Source organism: Prinia subflava, chromosome 1 (assembly GCF_021018805.1).
Source record: "Prinia subflava isolate CZ2003 ecotype Zambia chromosome 1, Cam_Psub_1.2, whole genome shotgun sequence".
Classification (NCBI taxonomy): Eukaryota; Metazoa; Chordata; class Aves; order Passeriformes; family Cisticolidae; genus Prinia; species Prinia subflava.
This window is the reverse complement of record NC_086247.1, coordinates 18717005-18737794: the sequence shown is the minus strand read 5'-3', so window position 1 is coordinate 18737794 and position 20790 is coordinate 18717005. Positions and strand designations below refer to the sequence as shown.

Below are 20790 nucleotides of genomic sequence, written 5' to 3'. Positions count from 1 at the left end.
GTAAGAAATAGACTTTTTATATCACCTCAGAGATGGTACATTCAGCAATGTAACAGAATAACACTATGATGGAACACCATTTCACTGTTAATGATTCAATTAAATACTCCAGCCTTCATTTTAGGTAAATATATTTGACCAGCTGTAGGCTTAGAGCTAGAAGTGTTCAAAACAAGGTTTCAGTTTCAGGAACATCATTTCAAGCAAAAGAGCTTTCTTTTCGTCTCACACAATGTTTACTCAGACAGGATGCACTGCCCATTCTTGATTTTATATGTATCAGTGCTCATAGTGCTGTTAGTTTATCCCAAGATGTGTCTCCACTGCCTCATACAGGGGTCCAAGGCCCTTCAAGTAAGGGTAGTTTTACCACTGTGACAAGTTCTTCCCCTATCTGTAGGGCTCTTTGACCAGCAAGAGCAAATGTAAGCAGCTGGTTTATGTGGAGCAGCAGTTATTCGTTGTTTCTCATAATGTCACTCTTATAATTGATTCATAAAATAAGTTTCTGGTGTTGCTGTATGAACACAGTGCACAGTTAAACCAGAAACCCTCAAGGCTGGATGCTGCCCACCTCAGAACTTTAAATGAGTTCTGGAGTAATTAAGGACAAACCAAGAAATATAACTCCTCAGGTGCAGCATCTAACTCAGAAAACCCATAAAGCAGAATCTACTGGAGGCTGGAAAGATATCCATTGATGGACTTGTTGGAGATATTTGTCCAGATGATGCAGTACAGCCTTCCTTATATGTAGGAGAGATAAATGTCCTTGTCAACCCGAACTGTTTGTGTGGAGTCATTGGAGCTGAGAACCATTCCTTCAAATGCAAGACAGCTTTGACTAGTCCAGAAAAAGGTTCTAGTGAAAGTAGTCTTGTTGAATGGCACAGAGAACTTAATTTCTAACTGCCATTTTTCTACCTTCTAGTCTTTTCCCTGAGGTAAGCAATACCTGTATGAGTATAGTTCTCCTGCCCTCATAATGTCATTAATAATATTCTACATACACATTGATACATTAACATATCTTCCAGAGTTTGATCATGACGTGTATTTTCAAATCTATTTAGAGTGGTTGTTATTATTATGACAATATTTAATCAGTTAATATCTTAAACAAGCAAATTCCATTCTCAGTGGAGTAGTACCTGCTGTTTAGTTGCAACCAATACCTGGAGAAAATGTTCGAAAAATAAGGAAGTGCAGAATTAAGAGGGATCTGCTTAGCATTAAACTGTTAGCCTAATAAAATTATCCTCTAGCATTGCAGAACTTTATCATTTTACTTCACTTGCTTCAAAATTTCACAGTTGTTACGATCCCTTCCTCTCAAATAAGTATCTCACTGCAATGTCATAAACCTCTTTTATTTCCAGGATCAAATCATGTAGTCAGCCATATAGATTTATGGAGACCTAATTTAAGAAAAGTGTTGACAAAATCCAATGTGAAGTTTATTGTAATAGGTCATTTGTCTCTATTCATTAACTTTAGCAACATAATAACCTCTATTTTACGCTGCTAGAAATAGTGGAGGTATCAGAACAATGGGAATCGGTGATAAGGGTGTACTCACCCCACTCCAAAGTAGGATCTGAGAGTTAGTTAAGTCTCTCCCTCAGAACTTTGATAAAATGTCTAGATCTGAGGAGGAGTTGATAGTGCTAATGTCATTTCCCTCCACTTTAAAAGGATTTTTACAATGTCTCAGGATATACTTGTGCATGAGTTGTGATGTTATGTCTGGATGTGTGTGCAGCTAGAGGGGTAAAAACTAGTTGGATGATTTGGCTCAGAGAAAGGTGGTTAATAATACATACAGTGCCTGGATGCCAGTAATGAGTTGAACACTAAGTTCTTCTGCAGAACAGCGAATTTCTTTTCCTTTGCCCACTGCTATTGCAGTGCAAAAATGATACTTGGGGTTAGTGGGATTCTTGAGAAACAATGTGTTGAAAATATTGCAGAATGGGAAATGCAGTTGTAGAGCTACATCTGAATTCAGAAGCTTCATTTCTTTTTTCTCAAGGCTTTCAGCAACTTTGTGCAAATTATTTAATTTCTTTGCACTCTCCTCAGCTGTGGAAACTTAAGCCAAGCAATTTAAATATAGGGTAATGGTGGACAGCTTGGCTTGGAAATAGATTAGGGACTGATCCTCCAAGCAGCTCTGCAGGCTGATCTGAGGGCAGTGTGCTATTTGCAGCTGCCTGGAAGATGGGTGCTGTAACTGATTTAGCAGAACCTGAAGTGGAAGTTAATGCAAGGCCTAATTTATCACTGCTGTTCCATGTTCAGCTGTGACATGCATGAATTATTGTACAACAAACAGTAGAATGTCACTGTTATTCCACACATAATCTTTACTAATTGCCTTTAGATTAAAGAAGAAGTCCCAGTCGGTGGATATTAGTGGGCCAGGATGCAACCCCGTGGCAGCTGAAGCTCAGACCCCTCAGCCCAGCAAACCCTCACCTGCCACTCCGACAGCGGCTTCTGAGGAGGAGCAGGACAGCGCCACGAGCACCCAGCGGCGCCACCCGCGGAGGAGCGATTTGAAGAGATACTACACCATTGGTGAGCCTCCTTTCACTGAAAAAAATCAAATGCCCGTGTTACAAAAGCAGGGTCTGACTGTTTATTTGTGGTTTATTTCTTTTGCTTAATAGCTACTGAGTTTGCAAATGCTCACAGTGAGCAATAAGTTATCATATCTTAATTCCTCATGTCAAATTGCTCTAAGGAATTAACCTGCTTTATTTACCTGATTTTTTTCTTACTCCTTTTTTTTATATATGTATTCCATAAGAGATACTGAAGAAAGCATAAAAACAATTTTGAAAGGAATGCTCTAGGAAAAATATAATTCTTATAATGGGTTGCATTGGAATTTTGGCAGAGATTGTTTAGAAGGTTCCTGATTAGAAAGAATTTCCAATTTGTAGAGGGAGAAGGCATATTGAGTGTGAAGAATTATTTAAGGGGCTTATTGGGATCTTTCTCTGAATATTTTGGTTTTCTGGATCTTCATCTGGGATGTCAGCATCTCCACGAGTCTTATAAAACCATCTTAGACACCCTGGAACATGTTTTGCTGCCTGCTTCCCCATAAATAATTTTGAGATTGCACTTGACTCGTGTTGGTAAGGTTGGAAGGGACCACAGTGGGTCATCTGTTCTGATCTCCCTGCTCAATAAGGCGCATCCCAGAGCACAGGATTGTGCCCAGTTGGTTCTTGAATATTTCCAATGAGGGAGACTCCACAACCTCTCTGGGGAACCTGTTCTAGTTCATGGTCACCTGCACAGTAACTAAGTTCTTCTTAATGTTCAGGTGGAACTTCCTGTGCATCAGTTTCTGCCCATGGCCTCTTGTCCTACTGCTTGACAATACTTTGTGAGCTATTGAATTATTGCAGTATAATGTGATGGTTTCTTGTGCTCCAAGGGAACTATTTATATGTCTTTAACTTGTCTAAAAGATAAAAAAAAATGTGTTTCCTTAGACATCTTTCATTGTGTTATGTCTGATCCCTTGAAACTGGCTGTCATCGTAAGTTTTGTTGCTTTTAAGGAAGGAAACTTCATTAGCAATCTACCTATTTTAATAATGGAGTCTGTATTTTAAGTGGTGAGTGGCTGGATGTGTTTACAGGTTTTGATGCCCCAAAATTTTGCTCTATGGTGTTTTTTTCTCCTCTTTTCTCCAAATGATCTTACAAGAAGATCAAAGATCAGCCAAGATACATGAAGCAGGATTTGGAATGCAGGGTGGGTTTCATAAGAGTAATAATGAAAGCATAAATCCACCACATCATCAAAATGAATTCTAAATCTAATTCAGTATTAAAACATATTATTGCCAATTTGAATAGTTGAATATTCTTATGTGAGCACCCAAAACACAGTCTGCGTATGGAGCTGAAGATCAAGGTTTGTGTTTATATTTGTTAAATTTGACTCGCTGCGTTTTCTTTTGGGACTCTTTACAATCTTTATAATGTGAACTCCAATCTAAATGTGCTTTGAGTGATCACGAGGTCTGAGCACTAGTTGCTCAGGATGTAACCTCTGTGCTGGAGTAACAGAATGTTATTCATACATTTGAATGATTTGTTTGGATATTGTGCTGCACTGATTTGACAGACTTGTTGACTGGTAAAGGCTCTGGAGGTTGTGTAGTCTGGTGTCCCGTTTAAAGCAGGACCTCAGCCAACACCAGACTGAACAGCCAAGGCTTTGTCTTGCTGAGTTTTGACAGTCTCCAGAGGTGGATAATCCATTCCCTCTCTGCCTGTTATGCTGGAACATGGACAGTGTGTTCGTAGACAACAGCAGTCATAGGCAACTTGCCCGTAAACAGATGCTGACATTAGTGAACAGCAGTTGTAGACCCCAGGGAAGTATGAGGGGAACAGACCACAGGAAGTGGCCAAACGTGCGTGTTTTTTCCAAATATCATCTTCTGTTATCCTTGTACAGAGTCCAGAGCCATCTGGACTGACCCAGTATGGGAGAGGTGTTGGCTTTCTGTTCTTATGCATACAACCTTGTCCATGTGACTTGTCTAAATCACAAAGATTAAGTTGCTAGAGCCAGTATCACTGCAAAATACATTATGTTAGACTTTCACTGACAGGTAAAGAGACAAGAGTTGCTCTGTATCTTCTCAAATGTTTGATGGCACACATTCCTGATGACTGTGAAAATGGATGGTTTAATCTTGAACAGCACAGTGCTGATACCAGATGAACATATTTACTGCACTGACTGAGTTGTTCCAATATTGAGTCTATGGCTTTGGTAACCTGAAAGAATAATTATCTTCTTAGAGCATATGTTAATTTATGACCTATATCACCCTCCTGACTTAAAAGAAATTTTCTGTGACTTGTCTCAGTTATTAGTTAAAATACTAATCAAATAATTTGTTACTTTCTGAGGATGAATTTACTGACACACCTGTAACAGACCCATACTCTGAAATAGAAAAAACCCCCAGATTCCTGTGATGCTTTGTGTATGATTGATTGGCTGTTATATAGCATAAACAAACACATTAGATCTGTTGCTGGCTTAATACAATTACACAGAGGGTTAACTTGTTTTGTCATTGTTTTCATGTTGTTCTACTAAAAACAACCTGTGTTCAAGATCAAGTAAATGGACTAAGAAAATATGTTGGAAAATTAATGCTCTCAGATGATTTTTTTATTTTATTTTAAAAATAGTATTCTGTTACATTAGTCTCAGAACAAATTGGCAAATGACAGTGTTTATGGCAGTGAGTAACAGAGCTTCAGCTAACAAGTGCCAAATGTGTTTCATCTTACTCTCTTGCTCCTTAAAAATTTATTTTAAGTAATTATCATGATGTGTAAAGTACTTTATAGATATGACAACTGAGTTCAAACACATTTAAAAAGTATCACATCTATGTTTAGGCTTGTGCATGTAGACAGTTGTGCTTTAAAATGAGACTGCCTGCATCACATTGTCTATTAAATTAAAACTTACTTCAGGGCCTAGCTGGATTTGTTAAATAGCTATTCAAGTTACGATTATGAGTAAGAAACGTGTAACCAGTTTTACTTTACCAGTTCATGGAAAGTATTTAAAAAATCAAAAGTATATAAAAAATATGTGGGTTTTTTGATTTGGCTATGCAGGAAGGGCTTCAGAGATCTTTCTATAAACTCACGCTCTGCTTTGCAGATCTGGAGATGTGAGCATTTACCTTGCACACATATGCTTTGAAGAAGAAATTGTAGCAGCTTGTGTATGCTTGCAGCTACTGTGAGTAGATACAGGCAATTTTCTAAGAAGTTGTGTTTCTAAAGGCTCTCTAGCATCAGAATATTTTGGATTTTTTTTGTGCCACCTTATGTGCACACAGATTTGCCCAGCAGACCTTCCAAAACTGATTGAGTAATGAGGAAGGAATATCTGGTAATTCCAAGAGATTTTAAAATTCCATCAGCACTGCTCCTGCTTTAGACAGCTATAAACAAGTTACTTATTTTACATTTCATCTTTCCCACAGACTACACTTCAGGTGCTTTCCAAACTTAGTGAGTCTAGTTGCCCTTTTTAAAAGTAGGGGGAAAAGTAGGTAAGAAAGAGAAGAACTGATAGGAATAGGCAATGGGGAACAGTTGTGTGCTTGGTTGAAATGAAATAAAAAATGAATAGTCAGTGAGGGGGATAAATAGCTCTTCCATATGGCAGGCTCTGCAGGCAGGAAGGCTCCAGCACCTCCAGTGCTGAACTGGTGTGAAGAAATTGAGTGGGAACCTCAAGATTAATAAGATGAATGTAGGAAAAACAGTCTGCATGGTGGGTTGGATGAAGTTTTTAGGAGAACTCTAGAAACAGCACCCAAGACAGTTAAAAATAAAACCTTAAAATTAGACTTTTTAGATGCTTCAGGCACTTAAAAATTCAGGCCACTTATTTCTGAAGTGCTTTTTGTTGAACAACACCCTCAAAAGAGAAAAAAAAAAGGTGCCTCGGTCTTCAGCACTCTGAAAAAGGGGCTGGAATATTAAACAATGGAGAATGATATGAGTAACCTGAATTCAAAGCAGTAAGGCTGCAGCAGCTTAATGCCCAGTCCAACTATAAGAGCTACAGCCCTTCTTAGGTGGCTGCATCACAGCTGTGTTGTTTGAAGGACCCAACTGAAGGGTTGTAGGATCATACTTCAAGGTATGATGCCTCAGGATATACTTTTTGCAATTTATTAAAGTGAATGAAGTAGTTAATGTTGCCCTATAGAGACATGCATCTGAGGGGTACACTGAGCTCTGCAAGCCTCGTGTACAGTGCTTAGATACCTCTTAGAGGACATACCCAGTGGACTGTCTGCTTAATAACCCTAGTTTTGTAGATGTAAAATACCCTCTTTTGTTCTATTTGCCATTAAAATAACACTGCAGCACTGGTATAGAGTAAATACATGATTTAAAAATAAGAAGGTCACATAAAAATATTTTCCTGATCAGGTAAAAGAAATCATGAAGAAAGGACAGGAATTCATACTAGAAAATGTTATAGCACAGTATTGGTGGGGAGATGAGGGATGCAGTCTTTTTTTTCTTTTCTTTTTTTTTTTTATTGTATCTTCTAATAAAAGCCTTAATGTAAATTTTGCTGCTCAGGCTCTTGCTAGCACAGCTCATTTAATTCAGAAGACAACTCTCAACTGCCTCGGGAGACATCTTTTGTTGGCACAATCTCTGTCATCAGTGGAAGGTGTTGCTGCTACAACTACACACACTTAGTAGTTTAGACAGAATGCCTAAGTATGTATATGTGTATGTAATATGCAGCATGAGAGCACTTGGGAAATACTAATTGCCAAAGTTCCCTTCCCTACAGTGGTCCATTTAAAAAACAAAGTATTTTGTGTTCTGCTTATTAAAAAAAAAAAAAAAATAAAAAACAACCAACCAACCAAAAAACAAACAACAAACAAAACAAACAAACAAAAAACCCAATAAAAAACAAAAAAAACCAGAGCAAAACAAACACCCCAGACACACAAAAAACCCAAAAACCAAAAAAACCCAAAAAAACTCCAAGCCCTTTCCTCCTTCATGCTCTCTTGAAAATGAGGTCAGTAGAATTCTTAATAGGGAAAATATTTTCTGCTAGCTTCACCTTGCAATATTAGTACTCTAAATGAACTAATATAAAATCAGTGTGGAAGAGAAATTAAGCTTTTGGGATAAGCAAGTCTGAATAAATACATATGAATTGACTAAGTTTCCAAAACAATTGTCTAGTGGCTAATGCCAAAGTGATAACTGGGAAAAGACTGGTATTCATGTGGGTTCCTAATCTTGTTTGTAAAAAGTTTCAGTGGGTAGTCACTTTAAATTTAGCTGGGATTAGTTTAGTCATAGAATCACAGAATGGTTTGGGTTGAAAGGGACCTTAAAGTCCATCCAGTTCCCACCCCCATGCCACAGGCAGAGACACCTTAACACTAGATGTGGTTTCCAAAACCCCCATCCAGCCTGGCCTTGAATACTTCCAGGGATGGGGTGTCCACATCTTCTCTGGGTAATCTGTGCCATTGCCTCACCACCCTCACAGTAAAGAATTCTTTCTAGAATATAAACAAAGCCTCTTTTAGTTTAAAGCCTTATCCTATCACTACATGCCCATGCTAAAGGTCCCTCTCCGTCCTTCCTGTAAGCTCCCTTCAGGTTCTCCGTAAGATTTCCCTGGAGCCTTTTCTTGTCCAGGCTGAACTACCCCAACTCTCCCAGGTTATCTCCGCAGGAGAGGTCTCCAGCCCTGGGATCATTGTGGTGTCTCTCCTCTGGACTCGCTCCAGCAGGTCCCAGAGCTGGAAGCACTACTCAAGGAGGGGTCTCACAGCGTGGAGTGACAGAATCTCCTTTCTTGACCTTCTGGCCCTGCTGCTTGTGATGAGGCCCAGGGTCCGTTTGGCTTTCTGGGCTGCGAGCGCACATCGCTGGGGCATGTGGAGCTCCTTGTCAACCAGCACCCCCAAGTCACTACTAATAATTTATTGTTACTGTGTGAATAACACAGTATTGTTTGTGTTGTTGTGAAATGAAAATGTATTGTTGTGAAAAGAAGATGGGTATTCCAAAGAATTTAATGCATAGAAATATAAGTTATAACTGGCACAGGAATTATTACGAATGCACAAAGGAGTATAAAAGAGTGTTTATAAAGTAAGAGTATAATAGAGATGATTTTATGGAGAAACCTAAAACATACTGTTTCTTTCAAGTGATTAATAAATCCATTCTTCCTATTATGAAAGGAAGAACTAAAAGTTAAAAGTGAAGTGAAAAATAAAAAGTGATCAGCTACTATTTAGTAGATACAATTATACCTAACCTTTATGCTATATTCTTTCCAGTAAGTCTGTTTAGGCCATGACTATTACAATGATTTTGAAACATAAATAAATATCATATTTGTTAGATGTGCAGTAGATTAATTCTCTTTCTGTTTGCATACATTCCAGTTTGCTTCCCTAAAAATATTACTTTAAACTATATCAGATCTGTTTAAATGTGAATTCATTCACATTTATTACTAAATTTATATGGTGTCAGAGAATCTGCCATCTAAAATTAATGTGTGGAATTAACATCAGTTCAAGTGGCGATTTCATATCTCAGAGATCGCTCACCCTGCTGGAACTATTGGACCCGTTGTGAGAGAACTAGTCAGATATTACAGTGAATCTGCTATTGGACTCAAAACTGGAAAAGGACAACATTGATGCACTTGAAAATACAAACTTATTTACAATCAAGCTGAGAGTTGCGTGGAGTTTACCTGATGGGACTGTCTGCTATTGTAGTCACTGTTTAAAAACAGAGTTAGGGAGTTGCTTCTTACCTTCTCCTCTAAAATAAGCATAAAACTTGTTTGAAAGACGGATACTGTGACTTGTGGTACTCTTGTTTTCAGTGTGCAAATCCCTTCCTGCTCTTCAGGATTTTATTTGAGATGCTCCAGAAAGATATTACTCTTTTTAGAAGACATTATCTGATTTTTGGTCTATTTACTGTAGAGAGGTTTTCCTGCAAAGAATTCTTCACTTTCTTTCCAAATAACGTTCTTATAATTTGACCATTGAATATATTTGCTTCTACTCTTCTGTATAATTAAATGTGGTTCATTTTTGTAGTGGAGCCCAATTACTTTGCTTATTTGTTGCTCATACTAGCAAAGCACATAATATACACAGGTATATTAGTTGTTAGGTAGGTGGTGGAGTTGGATGAAGTAAGTGCTGTAAATTTCAGCTGCATCTTCTCCTTTTTAGAGAAGGACAGATGGGAGATGGAGCTGCCAACTCTGTCTCTGAGGGATCCAGATGCTGTTCGGACACATTTGCAGAGTTTGACTCTGTCCCATTCACTTCACCTATAATTTCTTTGTTGAACGCTCAGTACTTTTTGAGAGGCAGCATTCTGACTTTGACATATGATTTCAGAAACTTTTAGAGGAGGAGGCCATTTTCCTAGCACCTCATTAACTGTTTATGAGTGATAAGGAAAGGGAAATAATTTGTGGAATGTGTGGATAACAGGGGAAGCATCTCTCATAGCAACAGTAACTATGCAAAATTCTTACTCATTCAACCTTTCTGAAGATTTTTATTAGTGATTCAAATCACATAGCTACTCTGGATGAGCAAGCAAGCATTTATTAATGTCTTTGTTTTTCTGTTTTTTAGTATTTCAAACTTGGAGCCACTACAAGACAGTTTTTAATGTTGTATCCTTCTTTTGTCCTTTACAGATACTCTGCATATCCTTTGAATATAAATGAGTTCTGAGCTTTAGAGACAGCATCCATCAGAAAAGTGATACTCATTAATGTCCTTTCATCTCAGTATTTCCCTTTTCTTAGCATCTGTTTTTGGTTTTAATCATATAGAACGCTATCATATCATCTGCTGAGTCATTTTGGGCAAAAAATAGTTCAGGATTTTCTAATTTTCTTTGCTTTACACCAGGATAAAGATGAAATCTTTTATAGTTCTGTAGGCAAGCTACCCAGCTTGCAAGATCACCTAATCATATGTACTCTTAGGATACTAAAATTTGAATCTCCGGGGGAGGAAAAAAACACCTGATCTGACCCATAAGATCTCAGCTGATAGAGGTTGCATTACTCTCAGTCTCATTCTCATTGGAGGTTTTCAGTAGAAGAATGACTGAAAAAAAAGGATATGATTTCTAACATAGTGTGCCTTGAGCACCAGTCTTTTGAGTAGTTGGAAACAGCAAAGTCTTCCTCCTAGCAGTGCAAGAACAAAGAAGGAGAATACTGATTTCAGTGCTGAAATAGCTGGGTGATTTAGTGATAGCAGAGGCAGATGAGACTGAGGCTTTTGAATCTGGAGACATAGTTCTGGGAGAAAAATTACTACTGGTAGTGGAAAAGGGCTAAGTCAGTGATTTTGAGAAAAATTTTGGTCTGTTGGAGTTCATGGGACCCATTGGAATACAGGGTAAGGATGCTGGAGGAACTGCTGAGGTCACTGTGAGGCTTTCATCATTGAAAGGTTATGGAGATCGTGGGAGGCCCATGGCATTTTGGAAAAGGCAAATGCTAGACCCCTTTTCCAAAAGGGCAAGAAGGATATCCCAGGCCCGTTCCACAGGCTGTTCAGCTTCACTTCTAAGGGTCATCATCTTCCAGAGCAGCCCTGTGTCCATGTTGGGGCACTATGGCCTGGGTGGTTGGACTATTCAGGGCTGGAAAGAGCTCTAAAGGCAGCAGTTGCCAGGATCATCGGGGCCCTGGTAGGAACAACAGAGGTAGCTGGAGAAGGGACACGTTGAGGGACACCTTAGAGCAGCCTGTTGCTGTCTGCTGTAGTCTGCTCTTTGCAGTTGTGCAAGGCAGAACAACAGCTCACAGCCAGCCTAGAGATTGAAATATAAGAGATTTAGGCTCAATATAAGGAAAAACCTTTTTCCCCAGTGCATGAGAATGCACAAAGAGTTTGCGCAGCCTCATCTTTAGAGGTTTTAAAGACCCAAAAACTCCATCTTCTATAAGTAAATGCAATGCACACAAAGCACCTATTGTGATTATTTATATTTTATTCATTCTGAAATCAAATGAAATGTTTTCATACAGCTTGACAATTCCATATAGCTAAAAATGCACTAAAATCAATTATAAAATTTTTTATATTTTATAGTTAAAATACAGTTTAATGTAGCTGGATTTTTCTGATTCTCCACTCTCAAAAAAAGAAAGAATGTTTAAAAGTTCTTAAAATATCATGGAAGATATCTTGGCCCGAGGGAAGTGTGATATTTCTGTTTTAGGAATTGTCTCAGTTCTCTGCATATATGTCATGAAAGCTATGATTTTAGGGCATTTATCAAAAACTCAACTTTATTGATGGTGTCAAATATCCTCAATATGTTTTTCACTTGTTCCCTTAAACTTCCTTTAAATCCATAAAAAGCCCTGCAGAGATGAGGGGTGTGGGGGTAGAAAAAGATATTATAGAAAGGATCAAATCACAAACACTGCTGGTAACTTCAATTTGCAAAGTGACTTCCTGACCCTTAGAAACCAATGCTGAGATGGTGAATGGAGCCATTGAGTTTCCTTGCATACATTTCCTAGCATATATGTGAGCATGAAATCTAAGATCAAAATCTTATCTTATTTATTGTAGAATAACTACACTGAAACCGAAGTCAGTCTGGAATAAAGTGACCAAATCCAGGTGATTCTGAGAGGCATGACCTACCCCAGTGTCCACCACCAGGTGGCCTGTGCTGATGGGGTGGGACCGTCTCCCTCCTGTTCAAGGAGGTTGTTTCCTGCGAGAATGATCCAATTCAAAGATCTAAGTCAAGCCATTTATGCTGTGAAAGCAGACATTACCCATTGCCTAATATTTCTGGGTCTTTAACATGAAGGGCTACCAAATATCTTGCAGCATGCACTGGGCTTCAAGCAAACTGTCATTTTATTTCTTCTTTTTAAACAAATGTTTACCCTTTCATGTTTTCTGATTATTTATAATATTACTTTGCTAGATGTTGCTAGAATAATATTTCTAGATAAAGATGTTGCTAGATAAATAAGAGTGAGATGTGATTTTCAGCAGACAGGTCTTCTGAGTTAGGGTCACCTCCAGGACATCTTGCTGTGGAGGTCCTTTTGGATTTTAACAAACTGGCTTGATTTGCTTTTTTCCCCTCAAAAATAATATGGGAACTGAGTGTTGTCGTAAATCCTGATTTTTATCTTGAACCAGGAAAAACAGCTGGATTTTATCATGGAGTTATTGTATTGTTGAACATTCCACAATTACAGAGCAGTATGCACATAACAGTATGCAAAGATTTTACAGGCATAAAATATTCAACATGTACAAAAAATTCCTTTTATAAATTTAGATACTAATTGGCCAGACATGTTCATGAAAACTAAATAGTGGCAGCAGCCTGCTATTTTTCCAGTGAATCTCATTCATTAATATGCTTGAGAGATTCTTTTATTCTTTTAATTTATAGAAGATAAGAGGACAGTCTCTTTCCTTTGCCAGAGGAAATATGGCAAGTGGGACCTGTTCTAAGGGTTGTTGACTTGCAGTTTCTCAGGTTCTTTTGCCAATTTGTTTAGGAACCTGTGTGACAACTTGGGTATGGAATTAGGTGCTTTTGTCACCTATCTATAGTTTGAATTATGTTTTTCCCTTTACACTTGTATGTAAAACAGTGTTGAGGTTGGCTCTTTGATATTTTGCCAAGTTTCTGGTGTTCTTACTATGAATAAATCTCAGACAAAGCAGCTCCTCCCTACACTCATTTTTTAAAACAAAAATGTACTAGGAAACAGAATCATGATTTGAGAAATTTGCTTAAGTTCCATCTCCAAACTAGATGATGTGTTCTATTTAAAAGCAAGAAATACTCATTTTAATAAAACATGAGACACTGATTGTTCACAGGTCAAGACTTCCCAACATAGCTGCTAATGTTAGCATCAGTTAGGTACTGAAATCTGCTGGGATCCTGGAAAGAAACCATCACCAGTGTGAACCTTGAGAAAATGCTGAATGACACCACTGCTAACTCTCAGCAAACAAAAATTTGTCTAGTGGTTTGGCCCCAGCTCAGCTCCTGTAGAAAAGGATAAATCCCTGTGTGATTGCAACTACATAATGCACAGTTAAGTTGATTTTGATATTTTTAGTTAGAGTAGAACAGCTTTGTCATGTTATCTGACACCGATCTAAATCTGCACTCATTCCTTGTGATTTTTTAAAATGAATATTAAATGCTCACATTTCAAACCTGTCAGATAGAAGAAGATAATATACCAAATGTAAAATATGAAACTTATTTCTTATTCAGTGTTTTCTGGAAAACAAACCAAGCCCAAGTAGTCTGGCCTTCCTTAAATACCACATTTCTCTGCTAGGGTTACTAGTGGAACTGTAACTCATCACAAGTAAAAAATGTGAGAGTAAATATAGATAATTTGAGAAGTAAAGGGCTCATCTTGAACCCTACAGCAGGATCTTACAAGAGAGGAGAATTTATTTTTCCCTGACAAGGTGGTTCTGAAGGATTGCCTGTTTGAATGAGAATATATCCAAGTGGAATAGTGTAATCTTAGGAATACCATGTAATTGTTACATGTTAGAGGTAAACAGTCTGCCAGAAAACACTTTCTCTGATAAGCCCCATTAATAAAGGTGGATTGGGTTCAACTCAGTGTCTCAGTGTTCATTGAATGAGGTTCCTGCATCTGATGGTCTTTTGAAAGCCCCATCTCTTTCACTGTTTTACTGCCTCATACACCATCACATTGATTTTCTTATGTCATCTACCAGAGACAGAAAAAGCATAACTTCATTTTCTTTTGGATAGTTGGCAAATTTCTTCTTCAGAGCAATAAATCTTTTTCTCTACTCTGCTAAGAACAAGATGCTGCAAATTCTTTTGAATTACTTAATTTTTGTATTTTTCAAGGGGGAGAGTGTGCTAAATGACAGGGACAACTTGATAAAACAATACTTAATTTAATTTTTTAAACATGAATAATTAAATTGTCTTACACTGAGAGGGAACAAAAATTCTTTATTACAACTTCAATCTCTGTTGCTTAGCAAAGAAAGGCTGAAAGATGCTTTTATAGGGTTGAAATTAATATGTCTGAGGGATGTGTAATTCATCTGAATAAACCATGAGTTATTAAACTCTGCTTGGGTAAAGAAAGAGGTACCTGATTGCAGGGGTAAAGGTGTTGGAGACAAGGAGTGGCAGCACCACAGATATGAAGAACAGAGTGTCAGTGAAGCACCGAAACAAGAAGAGGGCAGCACAAGGCTGGATGTGCAAGTAGATGAGAGGGAAGCCCAGGCAATGAAGAGGAGCAGAGCTATCAAAAATATTCACTTGATAAAAACACAAGTAGTGATACAGAACATCAGACAGAAAAGCCCTGTCTCATCCCATAATCCAATGTCTTGTTAATAAAATTGGCCTTTTCAGATTCTTGTTCTGCTGACAACATTCCTATCAATCACATTTGGTATTAAGACATTTTTAATTTTAAAGAACCAGGGGAGAATTTCTAGGTAATGTACCTTATTAGGAAAAATACAGAAATCTCAGTTCTAATATACTGATAAGTACTTTGCTTCAGTTATAGTTTTATGAGGGGGAAAAGGTGGGAACATTTAGCGTGTTTTAGGTACTCACTGCCTTTTAGACTCATACTTGCCCCTTTCCTACTGTCAGGATGACTTACATGTGAATAAGATGTAAAAATGGAGGGGGAAAACCTAAATATAATTTAATTTTTGGTTGTTAGAGATTTCAGAGGGTTCATATTTTTCTAACCAATACACATCATATGGATGAATGCAAAATTATGTACAGTGGTATCTAACTTCATACACTGAAGAGGTATCTGTTGCTTATTAGCATAACTGGTGTTTCAGTTTTGAATGTTCATGGGCTGCCTGTGAATTAGGATGCTACCTGAAAGACAGGAGATGCAGGTTTGGTCAGTTTGATTTGGGGTGTTCAGCACAATGTATAGATTATTATATCTTTGTTAAAGGAAGGAGCTAAAAATAATACAAGAATATTTCTACAAACTTGACAGCTTGTTAATATTTGAAGTTATTTTCTGGGAGTTATATTACACGATCTTCATATTAACCTGCTCAGTGAAACAAGTTCCCTTAAAACCATCTGTAGTAATACAACAGCTTTCTTCTGGTATTTGTCCCACTGGAACCTCCCAGGTCTCCAGTTAGCTCACTAGTGTGTTTCTTACGGAAGAAGTATCAGAAATATGAAACTTAGGTGCAAATTGCTATTTATACCAACACCAGCCTTGAGATGGAGTTTAGATAAGTGTTCTTCCCAAATGTCAAGCCGACAAATGCCTGCTTTGGGAGATCAGCTGTATTTTGAAGTCCAAAACAGAACACAGAGCCTGGGTCAGTCGGGTCCCTCCATCCCAAAGCTTCCTGGGCGGTCCTGTGAAACCCCAGGGTAAGTGCAGCACCACCTGCACTCCCAGAGCTGAGTGCTGAGGACACAGATGCAGCAGCCTGTATCACAGTGCCATCAGGTGATGGCATCAAATGTAGGGTTTGCTGCCACAGGACTTTGGTTCAACAATTATTTGCAGATCAGCACTGTTGTAAAGCATCCTTTTCCTCCCAAGGCTGGTGTTTGGAAATCTTCAGAGATAACTAACATGTTTCTGCTGTAAGCTCCATCATAAACACAGTCCCTATGTCAGGGGCCTTTTATTGATTTTCTTGTGAGGGAGGGAGGAGGAGGAGCAGATTGCTTTTGGAGCTCTTTGCAATTTTTCTGGTTATCAGGGAAGCATATTTGGTTATGGCAGAAGGATCCATCTTTTTGAACTTGTCTACTTCTAATATGGCACAGATGAGAGAAGAATCAAGACCATGCACTAACAAATATCAGTCTAATGTTATTTTTGTGACACCCCAAGGCATGCAGGATAATTGTTTTAATTGTTAAGATGGCAGTTTGAATTTAGGTTATTCATAGAATGATAGAATTTAAGGGTTTAAAAGGACATTAAAAATCATCTGGTCCCAACCCTTACCTCCCACTATTGAGGTTGCTCAAGGCCTTATCCAACCCCAACACTGCCAGGGATGAGGCATCCACAACCTCCCTGGGCAACCTGTTCCAGTACCTCACCACCCTCATGAGTAAATAAGTTCTTCCTAGTATCTAAATTTCCCCTCTTTCAATTTGTACCTGCTGCTCCCTATCCTATCACTTTACTTCCCGATGAAGAGTCCCTCTCCATCTCACCTGTAAGCCCCTCTCAGGTACTGGAAGGTGCTGGGAGGTCTCCACACAACCTCCTTTTCTCCAGGTTGAACAGTCCCAGCTTTCTCATCCTGCCGTCTTCATGGCCCAACTAGTTACAACACTTCCATGTCCATCTTACTTTGGGGACACCAGAACTGTGTGCAGCACTCCAGGTGTGGTCTCACAAGAGCAGAGGGGCAGAATCAACTCCTTTGACTTGCTGACCATGCTCCTTTTGATGCAGCCCATGATTTTTTTTGGCTTTTTGGGTTCTGAGGCCATGCTGCCAGCTCATGTAGGTTTCCATCAACCATCACCTCAAGTCTTTCTTCACTGGCCTGCTCTCAATCACTTCTCTGCCCAATCTGTGGGTGTGCCTGGGATTGGGATTGCTGTGACCGTGGTGTAGAACCTTGCACTTCACTTGGCTGAACTTCATGAGGTTTGCACAGCCCCTCCTCTCAAGCCTGTCCAGGTCCCTCTCTATGGCATCCTCTCCCTCCAGTGTGCTGACCACACCACACAGCTTGGTGTCACCAGCAGATCCATGCCATCCACTAAGATGTTGAACAGTTCAGCATCAATTAATGGTATTTGAAGGCAGATTTGATTTATGTGTGACATTTGTGATGATTCTGCTGGAGTAATTTATGTGGAAAAGTACCTAGGAATGTGATTCCATCCTAGTGGGGAAATTCATGTTAACAAAAGAAGGTATTTGTAACTCTGAGGACTTTTACAGCCAACTAGTGTCAGTTGTTTGTTAACACTGTAGACATACTAGCACAATAAACCTGTTGTCATGCAGCCTACTATCATAGCAAGAGTAAAATGAATCAACAGAGTTCTTTGCAGTATATTCAGGAAGCACTGATCAAAGTCATATAGAATGATTTAGGATTTTAAATGATTTATTCTTTAGATGTACTCAAGTTTGTTAATAAAAACAGGGTCTTCAGTTAAAGTATAATTCAGATATCATTGCTTGAAGCAAGCTGCCCACAAATCATATCCCACTCAGGGAAATGCTATGACTTGATAAGTTAATGTATGGTGGGGAGAACAATGCTGTCAGTTTAATACTTGTATTCCCTTTACCAGAGCTTGTTTTTCCTGGGGTGCAAGGATATAAAAGAGACAGAGAACAAATCTTCCTACTCTTGGAAATTACTTTTCTTGTTCAGGTGAGGGAGGGAAGATGATGTTTCCTTCCTTCCTTCCTTCCTTCCTTCCTTCCTTCCTTCCTTCCTTCCTTCCTTCCTTCCTTCCTTCCTTCCTTCCTTCCTTCCTTCCTTCCTTCCTTCCTTCCTTCCTTCCTTCCTTCCTTCCTTCCTTCCTTCCTTCCGCACCTTCCGCACCTTCCGCACCTTCCGCACCTTCCGCACCTTCCGCACCTTCCGCACCTTCCGCACCTTCCGCACCTTCCGCACCTTCCTTCCGCACCTTCCTTCCGCACCTTCCTTCCGCACCTTCCGCACCTTCCGCACCTTCCTTCCGCACCTTCCTTCCGCACCTTCCTTCCGCACCTTCCTTCCGCACCTTCCTTCCGCACCTTCCTTCCGCACCTTCCTTCCTTCCTTCCTTCCTTCCTTCCTTCCTTCCTTCCTTCCTTCCTTCCGCACCTTCCGCACCTTCCGCACCTTCCGCACCTTCCGCACCTTCCGCACCTTCCGCACCTTCCGCACCTTCCGCACCTTCCGCACCTTCCGCACCTTCCGCACCTTCCGCACCTTCCGCACCTTCCTTCCTTCCTTCCTTCCTTCCTTCCTTCCGCACCTTCCGCACCTTCCGCACCTTCCTTCCTTCCTTCCTTCCGCACCTTCCGCACCTTCCTTCCGCACCTTCCGCACCTTCCTTCTTCCCTTCCCCTCTTCTCTTTAAATTCAGAGCAAACACTTAATGCAGAATTAGAGTTTCTTTCTGTAATCTATAAATACTCTAAGTTGTGCTAGATGTCTTGAGGTTTATGAGAGCCCTTACCTTACACACCATTCTGATATTTTCTGTGATGATGGAATGAATCCTTCTTCACTTGAAGATGTAGGATTGTATATAAAATAAATATGTTTTCAAACTTACTTTTCTTAGTAAACAAAGTTTGGTAGAAGTTTAGAAGAAGAAGGGTACTTTTTAGACAGCTGTAATATTTACTGGTGGGTAGAGGGTTTAAATGTACTTTTTCTTGTTATATTTAAGTGACCTATAAAGAGAATGGTTTTGGTCTGTTTAGCCCATAATCCAAGAAAGTATTGTAATACTGCTGCCATCAATACTACAGGAACAGGTTCAGCTCAAACTAATCAATTGAGATGATTTCTGTTCATCACGTTATGTTTCACCTTGGGTTTTGTTTCACTGATGCAAGCAAGATGGAGCAATGTGCCATCGCCTTCCTGAGCAGAACCCCACCAAAAAGGCTGTTGAAATCAAAGAGATTAATTAATTTCTTAATAAATCAAGAGTCTTTCTTCCAGTTCTGTAATGCTCTGTTTTGTATTGAAATATATTCCTGTTCAAGTGAACTGAATTACTTCCATGGAATTCAAATTCAGTCACTGTTACCATGGGCTAAATTAAATCTGTAGCTCTCATCTTGCTGTATGAGTGCTGATCCTCTTTGTTTTCATATGATGATAATACCAGCAGGTAAAGTAGTTTCTTTGCAAGGAGATTATTTGCTCGACTGTCTAATAACATTCCTTGTTCCTGATTCCAGCTCATATTTCTGGCCTGTGAACAACTCTACAAATATGTGAGGGCAGGCTGTCCTAGCCAGACAAGTAAAATATCCTGGTAAAGGGCAGTGCTGGCAGATGATGGTTGGCACCAACTGGAAATCCTAGCTGAAGTCACTGGAGTTGGAAGAAACTTCGACAGATTCAGGGATTGCAGACACGCTCTGATGCAGACCACATTAGTCTCTTCATAATAAATTATGTATGAAAACAGTCAAGTCATTAGTGTTTCTTAATGGCTAGTGATTGAAGAGTTTTTCAAATGCAGCAGATATTTGTATGCTGCTGTCATTCAGGGGGAGGAGAGGTTAGTGCATTGCTCATCCCACAGGGAAATTAGCTGTTACCCAGTTAACCACTTCAAAGCATCAATGCCTACAAATCTGATTATCAAATTAGATTAAATGCCTTCCATTTAGCTCAGTAGAATTTATGAATTCAGATAATTTAAAAACAACAAGTAAGCTTCACAAAACTTGGGTGAAGAGGCAAAAATGTGCAAGTTTTCAGGTACAATGTTCAGGGGTGAGTCCTAGATGAAGGTATAAATGTGCACAAGCTGTCAGTGTTTGTAAAGTTGACTCTGAGTTTGCTTCATCAAAGCTTTAAGCAGAATGTGCCCATCATTTCTGCACAATGCTATTCAGGAGGCTGTAGGGAGTAATAGAGAAATTGGCTTCATCTGCATAAAGGTGGTGGGTTAGGAATTACAGACTCAAGTACAAGTATGGAATTATGTTGGCAGCAGGAACAGTCTGGCAGGATTCTTACCTTCCAGGCAGGATATGTGTGTGCATAGTGCACTGCCCAACCAGAGGGGTGCGTGGGACAGAAGTTGGTTGTTTGTTTCTCCACTTCTTGTCACAACAGACTTGCACCAAAAGTAGAACTGTAAATTAGCCCCACTTTGTTCACAGCTTCAATCCAGGGACTAGAATTCCTTTTAAATTTAAATTGCCAACTTAATTGGTAATGTTTAGTTCAGCTTTCTCCAGCCATTTACCACTGTGGTCCCCAAATGGTGTCCACATCTGCTTTTGTACCCTACAAATTATGGTGATTTTTAATAAATGGGCGCTTTTTAATAATTGTTTACTTTGTATGCTGTTTTTTCTTTGAAACAGCTGAACAATACTCAGGAAAGAGTTCAGCCAAACTACTTTGCAGGATTGAAGCTAACTAGGAAAGGAGATGTTTTT

At 39.2% G+C, this 20790-nt stretch overlaps 1 protein-coding gene across 4 annotated transcripts in view; it reads left to right on the top strand.

The window, feature by feature from the left end:
• The window catches only part of OXR1 (oxidation resistance 1), a 262529-nt gene that overhangs the window by 125459 nt on the left and 116280 nt on the right, over nucleotides 1–20790 (top strand). For all 4 annotated transcript variants that reach the window (XM_063389336.1, XM_063389351.1, XM_063389384.1 and 1 more), the window contains one exon: nucleotides 2384–2580. In XM_063389336.1, coding sequence (XP_063245406.1) covers nucleotides 2384–2580 — 197 coding nt within the window. The remainder of the gene's footprint in view (nucleotides 1–2383; nucleotides 2581–20790) is intronic.